The sequence below is a fragment of the Hippopotamus amphibius genome, chromosome 3, assembly GCF_030028045.1.
Source record: "Hippopotamus amphibius kiboko isolate mHipAmp2 chromosome 3, mHipAmp2.hap2, whole genome shotgun sequence".
Classification (NCBI taxonomy): domain Eukaryota; kingdom Metazoa; phylum Chordata; class Mammalia; order Artiodactyla; family Hippopotamidae; genus Hippopotamus; species Hippopotamus amphibius.
This window is the reverse complement of record NC_080188.1, coordinates 17,362,595-17,382,193: the sequence shown is the minus strand read 5'-3', so window position 1 is coordinate 17,382,193 and position 19,599 is coordinate 17,362,595. Positions and strand designations below refer to the sequence as shown.

At 43.2% G+C, this 19,599-nt stretch overlaps 1 protein-coding gene across 1 annotated transcript in view; it reads right to left on the bottom strand.

Moving 5' to 3' along the window:
* Positions 1-1,996: 1,996 nt before the first annotated feature.
* Positions 1,997-19,599, bottom strand: part of NWD2 (NACHT and WD repeat domain containing 2) — a 28,237-nt gene continuing 10,634 nt past the window's right edge. The window contains exons 3-5 of the mRNA XM_057726904.1: positions 17,281-17,425; positions 9,739-10,328; positions 1,997-5,929 (exon numbers count right to left, since the gene is read on the bottom strand). Of these exons, the coding sequence (XP_057582887.1) occupies positions 1,997-5,929; positions 9,739-10,328; positions 17,281-17,425 (4,668 nt within the window). The remainder of the gene's footprint in view (positions 5,930-9,738; positions 10,329-17,280; positions 17,426-19,599) is intronic.

The window sequence follows — 19,599 nt, the reverse complement described above, 5'->3', positions numbered from 1 at the left end:
CTATTGGCTGTTACATAGAACATTCACACACTACATTTAATCCATCTAGGCATTTATTTCTTAGAAATGTGTAGCAAGGAGGTACAGCTGATAATGACAGGAATAAGAAGAATGTGTTGCCTCCCAAGAACTGAAAAAAGCATTGACTCAAACTATCATCTCCAGGTGGTCTGTACTGGGCTGAGCCTTCTCTGGGCTCCCACCTCCCCGGCTGGTAGCTAGACCAGGAGGAACATACTGAAAAAAAGTCTTTCATGAGGGAGTGGGTGTTTATATTAGAATCACATCTCTGTATGCTTATGTGTCAAACCACTTTCCAAAGTGAAATACACTCAGCTTGGATTCCCTGTGGGTTAGATCCCTTTAAGATGTTGCTGTCCTTTTTCTCCCATTTCTCCCCCACATCCCTATGCAGGCAATAGCAGAAGCTATCACTACCTTTACTCTGCAGTTTATAAAAACAATACATTTGGAAGGTTAAAGATCTGTCTGTGGATACTTGATGAGTTCATGGCAGAGCTGGACTGAAAGCAAGTCAGTTCCTTGTTCATTATTCTGCCTTTTCAAGTCACCGCTGTCCCTTTCAAACCAAACCACTGCTGACACCCTTTGGAAAGTCATCCTAGGATATGCCATGAGGAGGATATGGAAGGAAGAAAATCATTCCCCTTTGGAGATGTAATATTTTCTTTTAGATAGGAGAAGTTTTAAAAAACATTGACTACCAATTTCACAGCCTCTGCTTTGAAACGGATAAGACTATATAAAAGGTTCTAGAGAGTCCTCAGGCGGAAAGGGTGACAGATAAAGAAGGATACATACAGTGTGTAGAAGTAAGAAAGTGATTACAAACAGGGACAATAAAGAGCCTTTGGACACTCTTAAGATTTATGGACTATTTTAACACAAAGACAGGCATGTTCAGTTTGTCCCAGAGTATTTGGTCAGCTATCTGCGTTTTACACAGGAAAGAGGAGGAATGAGAGTAAGGCAAATGTCATCAGTATTCTGTAGATGGCGTGTCGAGAAAGCGTTCCTTCTATTAAGATTTACTGCAGGGATTCAGGAAATAACGTATGCTTCGGTACAACTGACTTCCATAGCGCAGCCTTTTGTTTGTACAATGATAGAAATGAACAGGTGTTTTGAGCAAATTTGTAATGCCCTTTCTGTAACACTTCTTTACACCCAGCACACACAGACATTTCAAAATGACATGAAAAGATTGTGGTTTCTTATTAAATGTGTTCTTTCGCAGCCCAGAAAATAGTTTAAAAATCATGTCTTCCATTATACAGAAACCCGTGCAGGCAGTTGTCACAACTGTATTTTAATGAAGACTGACTCTTGCGTGTTCAGTAGCCCTATGATAGCGGTGGATAGCTCTTGCCCCAGTCCAGTCCGTGGCCTCACACTTCACATACTTTCTCTTGGGAAACCGGAAGTACATCTGGGCATTTTTGTTACATTATTTTGCACCTTTAGACCTTTCATCTGCAGACTGGATTGACACAGTTGTCAGGATCATAAAATGTAAGGAGAGATTAAGGCTGTGTTTCGTTATCCACACAATCGTTTGAAGTCCAACAGCCATGTGTGTTTATAATTTCAACCAGTTGCTGTAGAACTACCTCCAGTCCTCATGGTCTGTATGTAGCTCTAGTCTCTCTCACCTGGACAATGAGTGAAGCTGCTTCTTCCTGCCCAGTTAGTTTAAAAACTACCCTCGGACTTCCAGTTGATATAGCCACGTGAATACGATTTGTAGGAAGTCTCTGTCAAGACTTCGTTCCTGGATAAACTTTGTCAAGAAGACCGACCTCACAACCAATTTCACACTTCTGTACATTTCATGAGCATAGCAATAATTAACACTGGAACTCCAGCATCTTTCCTGTCTTTTAAAAATGAGTGTTCACCATCTGGGAAACAGAAGAGACTTTTTTTTCTTTTATGTGTGTATCATGTATTTCTGCCGAGCTGGAAAAACATTTTGTCAGTTGTCAGGGGCATAGCTGTGGCCCCTGGATTCCAGGGCAGAGCACACCCGGTCATAGCAGGAGTTGTGTTTCTTGGAGGGCGTGGCGTCATGGGGCTCCGTGGAGTCACTCACTGTGATGGGACTGTCTCTTGCAAAGACCTCAGTGGACTCTCTCCACAGGCAATCCACAGACACTTTAAAACAGTAACTATTACACTTTGGCCTGGATGTCTGTGTCGCATTGTTGAAAATTTGTCTGCTATTTGAAGTGGCGATTTTAATTTTCAGCGCGGCATCTACGCGGTCCACCACCGTGTATATCCCGATACTGCCGTCGTCAAAACCCACAATAATGTTCAGGTGCCGCTGGGAGAGGGCAAGGAAAGTTGGAGTTTTGTAAAGGGAACAAGCACCGATATTTTTGCCGTCGGCCAGTCTCATGACAATCAAACTGGATATCGCACCATTTTCATCCTCTTCCTCCCCGTTTCGGAAACAAATGTACACCAGGTAGCGACCGTCTCGAGACAACCTCTGCCTCCAGATGACCCCAGAGGCGTGAACCACCCGTAATTTACCGCTGTGTAAATCCAGCACGTTGATATTTTCATCGCCCCTGGAAATAATGCCTAGCTTTCCATTGGGGGAAATTTCAAAATCTTCTAGATTTTTCAGGAAGTTGTTTGGAAGTTGCACACGGCGACAGATGGCTTCCTCTGTCAGACTCCAGACATTCACCGTCTCGGCCGACGTGATAAACACGACAATGTCTGGACAGTCAGGGATCAACTTAAAATTCACAATGGTGGTGCCGTCTTCACAGCAGAATTTCTTGGTGATGCTTCCTGTCCAGAGACTGACTGCCAGCACCTTGCTTTTGGTCATGCCCACCACGAAGGTGTTTGCGGAGGTTATGAAGGCGTTCTGCAGAGCGGTCAGGATGTTGCATACCCTGTGGCCCGTGGCCAGTCTCCAAACCCTGGAGGCATTTTCCTCGCAGAGCGAGACCACGAACTGGTCATTGTGGGTAATCAGCAGCTGAGATATTCTCTGCCCATTAATTCGGAAGAGGTTTTCACCGCGGCTGGTGTGCCAGACGTACTGGCTGCTCTTGTCATCCGATGTCACCATGACGTCCCCAGAGGATGTCAGTACACAGTGTTCGACTATTCCTTCGTGCTTAAACACTGCTTCAAGGAACCCACTGCTGAAGTTCCACCTGTGGACACAATCAGAGCCATCGAGGGAGTAGATGATTTCCCCCCTCACCGGTAACACCAGACTTTGGATGGGCTTTCCAGTCTTGTCTATGTTAGACATAGCTGTGATTATATCTATGTCCCAGATAGAAAGAACACCACTGGTGGATAAAGATAGCAGCATGTTGTGATGACTGGATTTCACCAACTTGACTATGGTACCTGAGATCTCCCGTAAGCTCGCCATACACTGTCCCGTGTCCCTCCTCCAAAAAAACACGGCCGAGGTGTTCTCCATGGTCGCGATGATGCAGTCCCCGTTCTTGGACAGCACAGCCGATATAAAGCGTTCATTGTGCTTCGCTCTGAACTTTTCAGCCACCTTCCACATGCCGGTGTCTAAGAGCTCGATGCTGAGGGCTTTACAGATCAGAACTGCACTTTGGTCCTCTGAAAGTTCAACGCTGACCACCTCACTGTCTTCTCTTCGGCAGTCAACGTCATCGGTCAGCTGGGGGTTAGAGATGTCCTCAGTGTTCCAAACAGAAAGGCTTCCCTCACTATCTACCATGACCATTTCCTGAGCCGTGTCCAAGATAAGAAGGAACTTCACAAACCCACCTGAAAATTCAGATGTCACCGTACATAACTTTTCTCCGCTCCCTAAATGAAAGATGGTAGTGGTGTTCAGGTACTGTCCACAGAAGGCATACACGCCATCCAGCGAGCACTGGACACAGGTCACTTCATACCAGCAGTGGAACTGGTACAGGGGCCATCCGTAGAGGAGATCGATGACAGTGACATCTTTGCTGGCTTCGAGCCAGGCCAGAGCGTGTTTGACAGACAGGGTAAACCCATTGATGTAGGTGGCGCTGCTTCCATGCTTGGTGCCTTTGATTTCCACTTCAGACAGGAGGCAAGAATTTACGTTGTCGTAAACCAACAAGGTGTTATTTGTCGTTGCCACCACGAGATACTTTTCGTCACTGGTGAGTTTCATGCCCAGGATGACAGACTGGGCTGTCGTGATTTGCCTGAGTAGTTGACGCGTTTCCACGTCCCATGTGCTGATGGAACCGTTTTCTAAAGCTGTGAGGACCGTACTGGGGTTACAGGTGGGCAGAATCTCGGTGACGTGCAGGTGACTAGAGGACAAGGGAAGACGCTCCGGGCTGTAGGTCACGTCCATGGACGAGTGTAACGGCACGATGGAACAGTATTTGGGCCCGTCTTTGTCACATTCTAAAAGAAGGTGTCTGAGTTTGGGCAGGGAACTCACGACAGGCAGCAGTCTTTGCTGCAGCTCTGCGGAAAGGGAGCCAGGGAACGCCACGACCTTGGTTTTGATGCCGCGGAGGGTGCTTGCCAGGAACTTCAGCTCCTTCTCCTGTGAGTAGTTGTAGGCCAGCTCGATGTCCGAGAGCACTTTGTCGAACTGGCCGATTTTGATCATGGTGTAAAGCCAGCTGAAGTTCATGATGATGCCATAGAGCAGGTCATCGGTTTTCCCACACCTCGTCAGGTGGTGCAGGAGCTCACACATTTTCCGATGGTTGACGAAAAAGATGTCAGGCTCCAGTGGATTGCACTGGAAGACCCAGGGCTGGTCCGGGGCCTGCCTGTCAAAGGAAGCCTGCTCCATGAAGTGCTTTTCCTCCTCAAGCAGGCTTCTGCTCTCCAAGTCAAGGCAGCCATTCAGGAAGGGGTCTTCGAGGCAGAAAGCTTTCCTCCTGCCCCCTGACCAGACCCCCAGGAAATAGTCTGCCAGGATGGTGTGCATTTCACGCAGGTCCCTGTTGTCCTGCAGATACAGCTTCTGGGCTATCAGCTGCAGGTGTCTGTTGGCCCAGACCAGGAGGGTGACGTTCTTCACGTGTCTCTCGATTAAGTATCCGCTGAGCCCTTCCTTGAGCCTGGCGATGTATAGATAAGGTACTCTCAGGGGATTGCTGGGCCTGGCACTCACGTTGAGCTCGTTCATCACGCTGTTGTCAAGGGCCAGCACGTCCTCCAGTTCCATCTCACTCAAACCCATTTTGGCCATGGTGATGTAACCGAGCGCCCGGGAGACGAGTGTCTGCCCACACTTCCTCTCCAGGGAGCAGAAGAGCTGCTCTATGCCTTCGTGCACGGTGACACAGAGGGAGGACTCGTCGACGTCCCTGTGAGACCGCCAGTGTCTCACCTCCCTGAAGGTCAGGTTCACGAACATGGGCAGCGTGCACTTGGAGAAGGCGTTGTTCACGTAAATCTGCTGTCCCGACGTGACCTTCCTCTTGACCCGCAGCAGCTGGTGTTTGAGCACCTGGCTGCACATCTTCCTGTCGCGGGGAATCAGCTCGATGTAGTTGTCTTCCTCGTGGATAAGGCACCTTAGTTTCTGCAGGATCCCGTGTTTGCTGGGCAGCGTGGAGAGGACGATCCGGACGAAGCGGGGAAGGTGAACCGGGAGCCACCAGAGCTTCCTGGCCTCGTCGCTCTCTGAGAGCTGCTCCAGGGCGTCGAATATGACCACGAGGGGTCTCTGCAACGAAGACTCGTTCAAAAGGTTTATAAATAAGTCGCGGAGGTCGTGGATCTTCTTAGGGTAGCTCTGAACCAGGCACCGGTAGTTCATGGCCAACTGTTCACAAACACTTAGGAGGAGAGTCCTAAGATCAGTACTCAGGTCTGTGGTTCCTAGAAACCTCACGACCACGACTGGGTCAGATTCTGGTCCCGTGTCGTCTTGTAGCCAGCCGTAAGCCTAAAACATAAAGGTGGCGTTTAGAATGGAGAGGTACATTCACAAGGTCACGTGCAACAACACTTCCTCTCTGCAGAGATCAGACTTCTGGTAACCCTGACCAGGCAGAACGTGGCCTAGAACCAGGAAAAGGAAAAACCTAAAATGGTCAGAGAGCTCCCACAAAGTTCATGCACTCAAGTCTATGGGTGAGACCCTCAGAATCACTCTACTAAAGGTAATAAAGCAGTGATAACCATATTAGTCACAAGGCAGCATTTAGTTCGTATTCTAAAAGTTACAAAGCATTTCACAAACCATAAATCTGAATGTCTAGTATGCTTAGTTTCTCATTGCTGAATTTCCACTTCTTAGCATGGTTGTTGGCACGTGGTAGGTGCTTGGTAAGTATTTGTTTAATGAATAGATTAAATAATGACCTACACATGACGTTGAGTTCTTAATCGAGATCACATAAAGCTATATATGTGGCTGGCCAAACTTCTAGTTAATTAGAATGCAGTAAAAATACTCAGCACTAAAATGATATTGAATATAATCTTTTATGATTCAGAGACATTTTACTCTATTGTGATGCTGTAGGGTCATCATCATGATTATTTTTATCATTACCATAAAAATCTACATAATGCCGGTTAAATGAGTCTTGCTGAATTTGTGCTTTATAACAAATAGTTTACTATATAAACAGGCAGTCATCAGGCCTCATATTATGTCTCTGTGGGGCACATGGGCTTACAGTATCATGTAACAGAAGAGGACACTGAGTCCCAAGTCAGATAAATAGCTTGCTTGGAGTTAAATGATTATCAAGAGATGAAAATGGAGTAGAAGACACATCTGACTTTCATTCTAGTGTTCTCTCTCTCCCACTCTCTTTTTAAATTGTACAATTAAAGAGAGAAAACATATAAGAGGGCTGCTCAGTTTAGTATTTTCCTGTCTAGAAAGGCAAGGACAGAAAAGAGTTATGATCAAAATGTAAAACACTCCAAAGCATATGTTTAGGGAGATAATATTTTTTCAGTAATCCCTGGAATTCACTAAGGATACTCCTTAGAAAAGGACACATTATTTAACACACTAAGAGGTAAGTTTATGAAACTTGGTTCCCCAGTAGGTAGTTCAGGTGAAGTATAAGTAAGTTTAGAAGAGATTCAGGGATGTCAGTTTCAGAACGCGCTGTTAAGGAAAATAAGCAACTCCTTGTCGGTATTTGGCCCCATTTGAAGCTAACTTGGAGGAAGGTAATCCTGCCATTTTATAGTTGTCCTTCGGTGGCAAATGGGAGACAGAACACAGTTTGTCCCCGTGTGGGTGGCTTATGGTGGCTTCATGCATTGTCCTCCCCCCTCCCAGTCACGGGTTGTGGGGTGTGCGATATCTGGAAAGAACGGCCCTCTGCCCTTGAGCTCCTGACCGAGGAAATGTTGGTTGCACAGGAGAGAACCTGGAGATAAACACGAGATGCCTGTCTGCATCCTTACAAGGGACACAAGGTCACGAGAGCATAGGTGGTTGTTGGTGGAGGGGGCGGGGGCGGGGAGAGGGGGGCAGATGTTCCCAGGAGGGAGGAGACGCACGCAGAATCCAGGCAGAGACCTAAAAATAGGTAAGGCTCCTCAGGGGCCATGGTGGTTGGACAACATGTGCAGAACAGCGAGTGCTCGGAAAGCCATTTTTCAAGCTGATTAACGGTCACCACACTCTGCCCACGGGAACTGTGTATGTGTGCAGGCACATCAGCACACGTCATGTGACTCCTGTGCTAGACGCGTAGGGTTGCATCACATACGCCTTGTCCCTCCAACCACTTTTACCCTCCCCTCCTTCACAAGGAGAAAGCCCCAGAGTGAGTGTGAAATGGATACACCAATGTTTTCTCATTTGATTTCCATTCCCCTTGGAGCGTAACTATCTTGCTTATTTGGAATAATTCTAAAGTTTGAAGATACACATACAGAGTAGTGTACAAAGACAGGCAGACAGTCATACACATGCACACATTTATTTTGATGCAATGTGACCCCTAAATGTAATGTCTGCTATTTCATTGGGTGTTCAATTAAAGAAAGAGCTGCATATCCTAACATAAAAAGAAAAACCAGCAGCTGAGCTTGGCAGATTGAGAAATGGTAAATGGACCTTCCTAAGGGCTTTTTAAAGTAAGTTTGATGTACTTGATTGTCACCCATGACCTTACTTTGGAACCTAATACCCCCCATAAGTGCAACACAATTATCCCTGTTCTTGTCCTCAAGATGACCTACCTGAGATTGTATAGCACATGATAGATCACGAGAATGTTCACAAAGTTGAAGAAAGCTCTGTTCCTAAGAGAGTAACCACAGGAAGAACAATACAAAGATTCTGAAGTAACACCAGCATAATATAAACCATCAGACTTTGATATCAAGTGTAACAGGAGGTTAAAACTGGTACTAGGTTCATCCAGTTTATACAATAGATACCACATTCCAGAGTGAAGCTCCAGACCATCTTGCAAGACTTGAAAGGGAGTTTTGAAAACTAGTTTTGCTACCTTTGGTGGACTACCCACCTGCAGCCTGAAAAAGAGATTCAAGAGGCCAAAAAAAAAAAAAAAAAGGTGGGAGATGAGGATGCTTGGGTTGTATCACAGCACCACCACCCCACTCCCAAAGGGGAGGGCTGAGAGATGCCCACCCCTCACTTCTAGCCTAGGGAAAGGGGCTGCAGTGGACCACTTATAGCATGTACCCTAGGGCTTGGGAGACATGGCCATCTGTGTCTGATGACATCTGAGGAATTTGGAGGTTGAATGAGTGAGGCTGGCTAGCTGCTCTGATGGAGGAGTGATAGAGAGCTGCTGTATTGGAACTGGAATTTCTTAGGGCAAAACAATGCCTGAGTGTTTCCCATGTATCAGATGTGGGGCACTGGCAAGCGTGAGCTGACGAGGGTTTCTCTCAGCTCTGTTTGTGCCAGGTCCTGTCTAAGGGAGTTTGCTGTGGTATGGAGAGGCTCTTGGCAGAAAGATACTAGAAATGTGTGTTGCTGGATACCTAGGAGACACGGAGGTAACCAGCTAGAAAAGCAATGCAGTTCCCTGTGTCACCCTAGGGAACTGTAGGTGAGAGATGCTCATTGACGACAAGGTGGGGGATGCAGCAGGGAAAGGACCTTCAGGAAACCATGAAACCATTAAACATCTGCTAAGACCAGAGTGCAGAACCCAGGTCAAAACAATACTGGTCATGTAAGAATGTTCCAGCGACCTTATCTTTCCTACCTCCCTTAAACCACAACCCTATAAGGGTCAGAAGTGTGGTTGGGGTTAGGGACGGAGGGGAAGAAGTGCTGTGTGCTGATAGATGGCCATGCCCCTATTTCCCACTGGAGGTGCCTCGTGTATGGTCGACCTCAGCTGGGGGAGGGCGATGTAGACTGAAGTTTTAATTATCGTCTTCGACTGGACATAGTAATTGCTGAACTGAGATGGATTTAACATCCAGAAGTGATTGGAGTGCTTGTCTCTGCTGAGAGTTGTGAGATCTGTCCTAGTTTCGGTCCAGATGAGAAGTAGCCCCACAACATGAGTTTGAACAGCAGGAGACACAACAAAGCTGTTCTAGAATTGCACCGCATGAGTTCTATTCTTTCAATAGAACTGTTACACTATCAAAAGAGAAATGCTGAAGTATCCATTCCAAAAGGATCAATTATAATTCAGATAGTAAACACAGAAAATGGAAGTGAATGCGATCAATTGATCTTTTCCCCAAAGTAAAAGTTTTTACAAATATACAGGTAGAAGAATAGGCTTTTACCTTCTTTGCTACTTCAGCTAGCAGAAGGGTCTTCCCAGTGCATGGTCCACCGTATATAATAAGCGGGTTGATACGCCCGATTTTGCTTGGAAGAATGTATTTATGCACGATGTTTAGAGATTCACATTTGTACTCGTAGAAGGAGGCATACGTTTTACATAATGATGAATGCTGAAGGATTTCGTCGTAGAGTGTATCAGTTTCTGTGTCAAAATTCTGTTGTACCGTGGCCTGAATTATGTCAATCATGTCCTCATAAAATTGTTTACCGAGTCCTTCTATGTAATGGTTTTCTATTTCTTGGGAATAGCCTAGTTTCATGTCACAATGAGTAACTGACGTGTACACTCTCAGATTAGATGATGCAACAATGGTAGGAATAAATTCATCCCTGAGTTTCATCAGCTTCTCTTGGGCTTCTGGGTCCCGAGTAATCCTTGGTTCTGCTCCAGTTATATCCATGTACTTTCCCATCTCTGGGATTTTCACGAAACGCTCAATGTTAGCAATTTTCCTAATATAGCAAACACACTTCTTCAGGAATGCTGGAGTTTGCTTCCCTAGAGCGAAGTCAAACTCATCCTCTATAGCTGAAAGAAAACACAACAAGGAGTTTATTGCCTAAAACAAAGAAGCAACGCACCCATGTTCGGAGTATCTAACTCTCCGGTCACTAGTGGTAGTTTATTTTGCTTATGGTGTGTAGCAGAGTCATCTCTAGAATAATTTCTGAATTCTTTAATTTCCTATTTGTCTTTTTCTAAACAGTCTGGAGCCCAGAACAATGGGTTCTAAATAAAGTTATTTAACTTCTTCCACAACCCGAGGGAGAGGTTGAACATAAGCATAAGAAAGAAAGCATCCCAAGTTTATAGTCGATTCTTCTAAGTTCCTGCTTGGCTTCCCTCCCAGACTTCAGGGGTTCTAAGAGTGGAGAGCAGGAACTAACGGGGGCCAGGAGAGAATGAGGAAGAGGCCAAATGATGTATCTGGTCTATTTCTTCCTTCTCAGTCTCTCCTTACAACGTGGTTTCACCATTTTGTTTGAGATGCGTTGTACCCCAGACAGATACGTGTAAATATAAATATAAAAGCATGTTCAAAATATAATTATGTGCTGATTTTATTTATCCATTATCCATGTCACTGCTAAATCCCATTATACCCATCAGAGCAGGTACAGAAAAATGACTTAGTATGTAACTTTATTTCTTGTGAGGTAAACCACATTAGGGCTTGCAATACATAGGCTCCCATGGAAGTAAACAGTCATTCTAAATCATCTGAGGCCCCATAAGAACACTTAAAGTTGGATCAGTAGTAATAAAAATATCACCTGTGCATGGTTTTAGGGAAGTCAAATACAAAATAAATAAAAGAAACCAATGGAAATGAATTTTAAGGCAAGCAGGCCTTTCAAAACCGGCTGCCCTCCCTTCCTCCCTGCCCTCCTGCTTTTCTTCATCCAGTTGGTCTTAACTGAGCAGCTACTGTGTTCCAGGCATGCTGCTCGTTTCTTAGGATACAATGGTAAGAGAAAACTGAGACCACTGAGCGAGGCCATTATGAAGCTTCCAGTCCAGTGCAGGATGGCAGCCATGAATCACAGAGTCCCACAAAGAAACATAGTACGATTATTTTTAGACCCATGAAGGTGAATAACACGGCGCCATGAGAGCAAACCCGCGTGGAGGTATAACCCACTTGGAGAAGCCAGGGGAGGCTTTCTTAAGGGGTGACTACTGGGCTGGCATCTGGTGGAAGCACAGGGGGAGCGGGTGGGGCTGGTTGGAACTGAGAACATCTCAATGTGCTGGCCACAACTCCAACGTCAAGCAAAACCCAAAACACAGGTGTATGCTCTAGAGTAACTATGAAGGAAAGGTGGGAATTTTATAGTACAATGGATGCCTTTTAGTGGAACTTCTGTGATACTATTTTTTTTCAGTAATGAAAGCAACTGATAAAAATTTGTGACTTAGGTAAAAAAGACGTGTTTGGGCTTCCCTGGTGGCGCAGTGGTTAAGAATGCACCTGTCAATGCAGGGCACACGGGTTCGAGCCCTGGTCCGGGAAGATCCCACGTGCCGCGGAGCACCTAAGCCCGTGCACCACAACTACTGAGCCCACACATCGCAACTACTGAAGCCCGCACACCTAGAGCCCGTGCTCTGCAACAAGAGAAGTCACCGAAATAAGAAGCCTGCGCACTGCAATGAAGAGTAGCCCCTGCTCTCCACAGCTACAGAAAGCCCGTGCACAGCAATGAAGACACAACACAGTCAATTAAAAAAAAAAAAGACGTGTTTATAGCCACCAGTGTTAAATGAACTGTGCCATTCACATCAGCATGTTTTACAAAGGGCTTTATTTAGGCAGGTTGGTTCAGAAGGCCAGTTAAAGGAGCATTTATGACATATGTCTACTCTTCTTTTTATAGCAGAGTAAGAACTTGTTATAATGAGGACAAGCGAAGATGCAAGAAATCTGGACATTATGAGCTCCTGCACAAAGCAGCCTTTGGCCCATCTCTTTCCCAGCCATCTGGCTACAATGCTAGGGGCACCCTTGGTTAGCCGGTGCTGTATACCGAGTAACATGAAGAGAAAGGACGTGATCCACCTGCAGTATCTATATGTAATGGATGATAATTAGAGATAAGCACTGTCACCTCTGACTCCCAGAAAACAAACCAACTGTAACCTGACTTTGTTATCACCTCTATGGAAAGAGGATGTCAACCAGGCGTGTAGATCATACATGCAACATGGAAAGAGATACAGACAAGTCAAGCTGGTAGAGCCCATCCAAGCTTGGCTTGGGGGATAAAAAGAGGCTGTATATATAAGAGTGTCTGGTTGATGGTAGAGACTGAATAAACATACCTGAATACGTGAGTCATGTGAGACAAAATCAACTCTGCAGAGTTATTTTTAGAAACAAAGTGCATCCTCATCATTTTGGGGGACTTTTATTAATAATTCCTGATATTTATGTGCCGATTAATATTATAAACATCCCCCCTCCTTACTTGAATACTGTATTTGTTTTCTGTCTTTGCATTTTCCTTAATATCCTCAAGTTTAACCATCACAGCACCTGACGAAGGGGGAGATGCCCAGCCCTGGCAACTATCATTCATGAGACACTCATCTCTCTGCTATTCCCAAGACCCCTCAGTTGTGGCATTCACAGTAAGGCACTGTTCTAGAGTCTCATTTACTTCTCCTCCTCTCCTGTTATTTAAAAAGGTAAAACTGGAAGTATTGTGAAAAAATACATTCGAATATAGACAGTACACATTTCCAGATTCCATCTGGTATGCTTATTTTCAAGATTTCTGAAAACGTTAACATAATATTGTAGTGTAAACCCTGACCGTTTTGGGGGGTTTTGTTTGTTTTTTGTTTGTCATGTAAGTGTCTGACTTGAGCTTTGATTGCTGAGGCATCCACTTCAAGGATGGCTGTCTTAAATAAACTCATTACCAGCTGCACACACAGAGCCAGGCCACCTCCCCTCACTGAGGTTCCTTTGTTTTAGAGATCTTGGTTGATTTCAGTAACGAACCTTGTGGGCCACTTGTTTTTTTTCTCTTCCTGTGCTTTAAATTCCCACTCTTATGTTTTATTTATTTATTTGTTTTTAATAGTGTGTACTTTATTTTTTATTTTTTTAAATTTATTTTTCATTTTTGGCTGTGTTAGGTCTTCTTTGCTGTGCTCAGGCTTTCTCTAGTTGTGGCGAGCGGGGCTACTCTTTGTTTTGGTGTGCAGGCTTCTGGTGCAGTGGCTTCCCTTGTTGTGGAGCACAGGCCCTAGAGTGTGTGGGCTTCAGTAGTTGTGGCTCACAGGCTCTGGAGCACAGGCTCAGTAGTTGTGGCGCATGGGCTTAGTCGCTCGTGGCAGGGATTGAACCCGTGTCCCCTGCATTGGCAGGTGGATTCTTAACCACTGAGTCACCAGGGAAGTCCCGCTCTTATGTTTTAAATTCACCAATGAAGCGTAAGCCCAGTAAAAGCGAAACTCCATGTTCATGTTCTCTCTCTCTCTTTCTCCCTCTCTACTTGTGACCTCACTGTGTGGCCCCAGGTGTGCTGTGCAATTGCCAGCTCCCGTAAGTAATAAGGCTTTATTTTTGCAGTTTCCTGATGGTGATTGCTGAGTGTTATCTTGCAATCACAGTAAGAAGCACAGGGGCTAGTCCAGCCACAACATTGGTTATTGATAGGCTGGAGACTGGCCCAAAACAAATATACTCTATTCATTTCAAAGAGCTGGCCCATCACCAGCAATTTTCATTGTGCAGACATCGTCTTAAAATGAGTTTGGAATGTAAAGTAAATAAAAATTTCATGAGCGTGCATATCTTTAGGAGATGTAACCCCAAGTAGAAAACAGTCCTCATGTAGTAGTTCATACTACATAGTATGAAATTATGATCCTTCACATGGATTTCATGAGCATGCATATCTTTAGGAGATGTAACCCCAAGTAGAAAACAGTCCTCATGTAGTAGTTCATACTACATAGTATGAAATTATGAACCTTCACATGGATTTCATGAGCATGCATATCTTTAGGAGATGTAACCCCAAGTAGAAAACAGTCCTCATGTAGTAGTTCATACTACATAGTATGAAATTATGAACCTTCACATGGATTTCATGAGCATGCATATCTTTAGGAGATGTAACCCCAAGTAGAAAACAGTCCTCATGTAGTAGTTCATACTACATAGTATGAAATTATGATCCTTCACATGGATTTCATGAGCATGCATATCTTTAGGAGATGTAACCCCAAGTAGAAAACAGTCCTCATGTAGTAGTTCATACTACATAGTATGAAATTATGAACCTTCACATGGATTTCATGAGCATGCATATCTTTAGGAGATGTAACCCCAAGTAGAAAACAGTCCTCATGTAGTAGTTCATACTACATAGTATGAAATTATGAAACTTCACATGGATTTCATGAGCATGCATATCTTTAGGAGATGTAACCCCAAGTAGAAAACAGTCCTCATGTAGTAGTTCATACTACATAGTATGAAATTATGAACCTTCACATGGCTATCTATGTGGACCATATTCTTTACTGTGGAGAAAATTAAGAGAAAATTAATAAATATTTGAACACTCGAGGTGTCTGACTCTAAGTGAGAGGATGCCCTCTGCTAACTAGTGTCTCTTACATCAAGAATAGGAAAGTTTTTGCTCTTGGTATATTTTTCCTAATACAGCACATTTTTAAAAATCGGGTAGTTTTGCCCTTGATAAAAATGAAGAACCAGGACTTCTGAAATGGATCGAAAAGATCCCAAAGGAATAAGGATATGTGTTAACCTGAATATTCTAAAGATAGTACTTATTCCTGCCAATTTTAATATTTTTAGGGAGACCTAACATTAGACCGAATTTTTTGACAGCTTCTGGAGAATGAATTTGTCAAAATTATAATTTCTCTGAGCTTGAAATACATGTATATCCAAGGAGAGTGGTATCTAGTGCTTCTTAGGTTTTCACAAACGTTTTGCTATGTCATTCACAAAAGCAATATGAGAACGCAACTGCTATTGCTTTTTCTTCAATAATTCTTTACTATCAACTCTCAAAGTAAATGCTCCTTACCTGATTACTTTTACCGAGGAGTGTTTGTCCCCTGGAAACTATGACATATTCCTTTAGATATGTGGTTTCCTGTGCAATTCCTGAAAATAACGCCTCTTTTCCACGGCTGAGAAAGGCCCACAAGTGAGTCTCTGCTAGGTAGCTGGGGAGATGTTTGTTTTAAGGTTAAATTAGATCCTGCCACTCCCTTACTTCCCAACTTCTGATGGCTTCCCATCTTCGCCAGTGGTGGAGGAAAGTGTCACAGGTATGGGAGGTCATTCTGGGTTACACATGACTTGGCTTGACCTTTATGCTAACTACAACAGCCTGTCTTATGGCCTGTCAAGCATGCATTGTACATCTCATTTAACCACTAAAATCTGATTTAACCATTTAAAAATCAAAAATGGGGACTTCCTTGGTTGCACAGTGGTTAAGACCCCATGCTTCCAATGCAGGGGGCCCGGGTTTGATCCCTGGTCAGGACACTAACTAGATCCCACATACCTGCTGCAACTAAGAGTTCACACACCACAACTAAGGAGCCTGTGAACTGCAACTAAGGAGCCCACGTGCCACAACGAAGGAGCCCATGAGCTGTAACTAAGAAGCCCACCTGCTGCAACTAAGACCTGGCACAACCAAATAAAGAGAAATCAATAAGTTAATAAATCAAAATCAAAATGGAATAACTGTGTTTCGGGCATTCAAAATGGTTCGGGCCATTGTGGATGTGGTTTCAGACATGAAACCACGCTGCATCACTGAGAACTTGAATTCTCTGAACTGTATCAGACACAAGGACGCAAGGACACCACTAGTTGTTCTCAAAACAGTATCTGCTAGCAGCTGCCTAGGTCTCAGGGGCTCCCCTTGTAACCGTGCAACCACTTCGGACCCCAGCCAATCCTTATTTGACAAGCATCCTGACTTTTTGTGAGCTCCAATGATAATTTTTGATAAACGACTCATGTGACTAACTGTAACTTTGTGATTTTTGCCTATATAAGCCTCCCCCATTTTGTAGCTAGGTGGAATGCAGTTTAAGTGCTTCTTAAATCTGTGTCTCTTGGGCTATAGTCCTCGGTTTGGCTCAAAATTCTTTTCTGTTCCTAGTATAGATTGCTTATTGATTATTTCCATTGACACCAGAATAAAACATAAGGTCCTTATGATGGCCTGTGCCCATCTTCTGACCTCATCCCTCCTTCTCTGAACCTGGCTACCTTTACCTTCTTCCTGCTCCTAGAACTTGCTAGGCACACTCCTGTCTCAGGGATCTTGAACCTGGTAATCCCTCTGCCTGGAATTCTCTATTTTAGATATGGCAGTGCCAGCTCCGATTCATTCTGTCATTTAGCTCAAAAGTCATTTCCTTATTGCCTGCCCCATCTAATGTGGACCCCTGTATCCTTCATCAGTCTCTATTATCTAATTACTGTGTTTTGTTTTATTCATAGCACTTATCCTTTCTGAAATGATATTATTCATTTATCTGATTACTTGCCCATCACTTATTCCCCCCCTGCCCCCCACCAAAAAAGTAAGTTCCAGGAGAGCAGAGACCTTGCCTTCTTTGTCACTGTAACCCCAGGGCCTGGCATATAGTATGCAGTCAGTAAGCGTTTGCTGAGTGAGCAAGAGTGAATGAATGAACAGCTCATCCCAGAAACTCACAGTGTCTGATCTATTATATCCAGCCTCCTCTGAGTTCTTTTAAAGTTACATTTTTGGAGAATTCCTCAAGTTAAGTAAAGGCTTATCTCTGAGTAAAAAGAATACTTGTCTCTCCAGGAGATGGAAACATTTAGAAAAATTTCATCAGGCAGTAAATGCAGTTAAATTTGCAGAACCATAAGAGGGAAGCAGGGAATACATCTATTATTTATCTATTCCTCAGTTTACTGAAGATGCATAAAAATTACCTGAGAACAGGTACCTCTTGGCTTGGCTGTGTTTCATTTTCCCCTTTTCATGTAACAGTTTAACAGCAGCCTTAAATACCTTCTTGATCTCATCTGATATCTCTTGCCAGGTCTTCTCATTCTCAGCATTAGCAGAGGGCTGCATCTACGGGAATGTAAAAGTGAGATATTGGTCTTAAAATCATCATAGAAAACCCGGTATTTAAGAGTAAAAGAACTCGTTCTTTGAAAGTCTGCTATATGCCTTATCATGATAGGTGCTTAACAGATCGTATCTCATTTCCCCTCCCCAATAGCCTGACGGTGATGTGAACTTGCCCAAGTGACACAACGGAATCCAAAGAGGATTTGTTTGTTGGGATTTCTTAATATACCATGTATTTCCTGCTTGAGTTTTGATACAAATGTCATAACAAAATCATACCTTCAATACCCTCTAAAAAGGAGAGACAGTTTATGGGAAGGTACTCATATGTTACTATTTAATTATCTTTAGTTGTTTCTTCCTCATTTATTTTTATGATCCTCTAGGAAATAAATAGGAGTGCCTACCAAGAAAGTAACATGTATAGACTCTTGCTGATAATCTTATTCAAACGTTCATTTACTTAACATAATTTATGCAGAAATATCCTGTGGGGTTTAGAGAATACTTTAAATTTCCCTAGATGATCATGGAATCAAATGAAGAAGGAACAACTGAAGCCAATTAAATGGTAATGTATGCGTAAATTTTACAACTTTATAAAACTGGTTTCTTGAGGTATCATGTTTTTTGGTATCTACTTTACCAGCTACTACCTTTACTTCTGGCATATTTACCTAGAGAATGTTTGTGGTTTACCCCCAAATTCATCTCCATATTCTTACAGATAATTACTTGGAAAAATGCATGTGAGGAAGAAGAAGAAAAATCGAGGCATCTGACATGACTTCGTTTCGCATGGAGAAATGCTTCATGTTGAATGACAGAATGACAAAGACACAGGGTTCTTAAATGAAGAGCTGCTGCTAACCCAGGGCTCTCCTCCTCTCAGAGCTGCCTGGGTGCTGAATGTATCAAGCATGTTCTCTTTGGAAGAGGGATGGATAGCTATGCCTTCTTTTAATCTCTAAAAAGAATACGCAGTGAAGAGGCGCATCCATTTTCTCTACCTCCTTCATTCAGTTTCAGGGCACACACGACTGATACATTTGGGAACAAAGTCGGAGAACAGACAATGATAATGTTTCCATCATATTCATGCATGACTCAACTTCACTGCAAGATTATGCATAAGACATAAGAATATAAATTAACAATATATGAAATGTTAAAGGAACATACTGAATTAAAAAACTAGAGACTATAAAAAATAGCTAGGAAGGTTTTTTTTTTTGCTAGGCAGGTTTTTAAAAGACCATACCTCACAAATTAAAAATATAACTGTTAAACTTGAAAACTCAGTGTTTGAACAGCATGGACACAGCTAAAGAAGAAAGTTGATGAACTGGAAAAAAGATCTAAAGTAATTTTCTGGACAGCAGCACAGAAAGATAAGGAAATTGATAATGTGAAAGACAATTAAGAGACATTCAGGATACAGATGCAAACTATTATATACAGGATGCATAAACAACAGGGTCCTACTGTAAAGCACAGGGAACTATATTCAATATCTTGTGATAAACCATAATGGAAAAGAAAATGAAAAAGAATGTATATACATGCATAACTGAATCACTTTGCTGTACAGCAGAAATTAACACATTGTAAATCAACTATACTTCAATAAAATTTAAAAGAATAAAATTTTAAAAATTTAAAAAGAAACAGAGGATAGACTGAGGCAATCTTTTGAACATCTAATTAAAGAGCTCAAAGGAAAGAACAGAAGGAACAGAGAGGCATCATTTGCTCAGATGATGGCTGAGCATTTTCCCAAACTGACAGAATACACAAATTCGCAAATGTAGGAAGCACAACATATACCAATCAGAACATATATAGACACGTTATAGTGAAATGAGAAAAACACAACTATTTCCAGATAAACAGGGAGAATTTATCACTAGTAGACTTCCATTAATGGAACTTCTAAAAGATATACTTCAGGAAGAAGGAAATGACCCCAGAAGAAAATTCTGAGATGCCGAAAAAGAAAGGTGGATCAAAAATTGGAAGATTTCTTAGCTTTGGATTTGGTTGTGAAAAGGAAATTCAGGGTCCAGGGCAGAATACTTTGCTGTCTACTGTGCCTTTTCTGTGGAGAAAACCACCCCTGGATGACATGAACAGTTTAAAGTCATGGAGAGAGACTCCATGGAGAGAAGTATAAC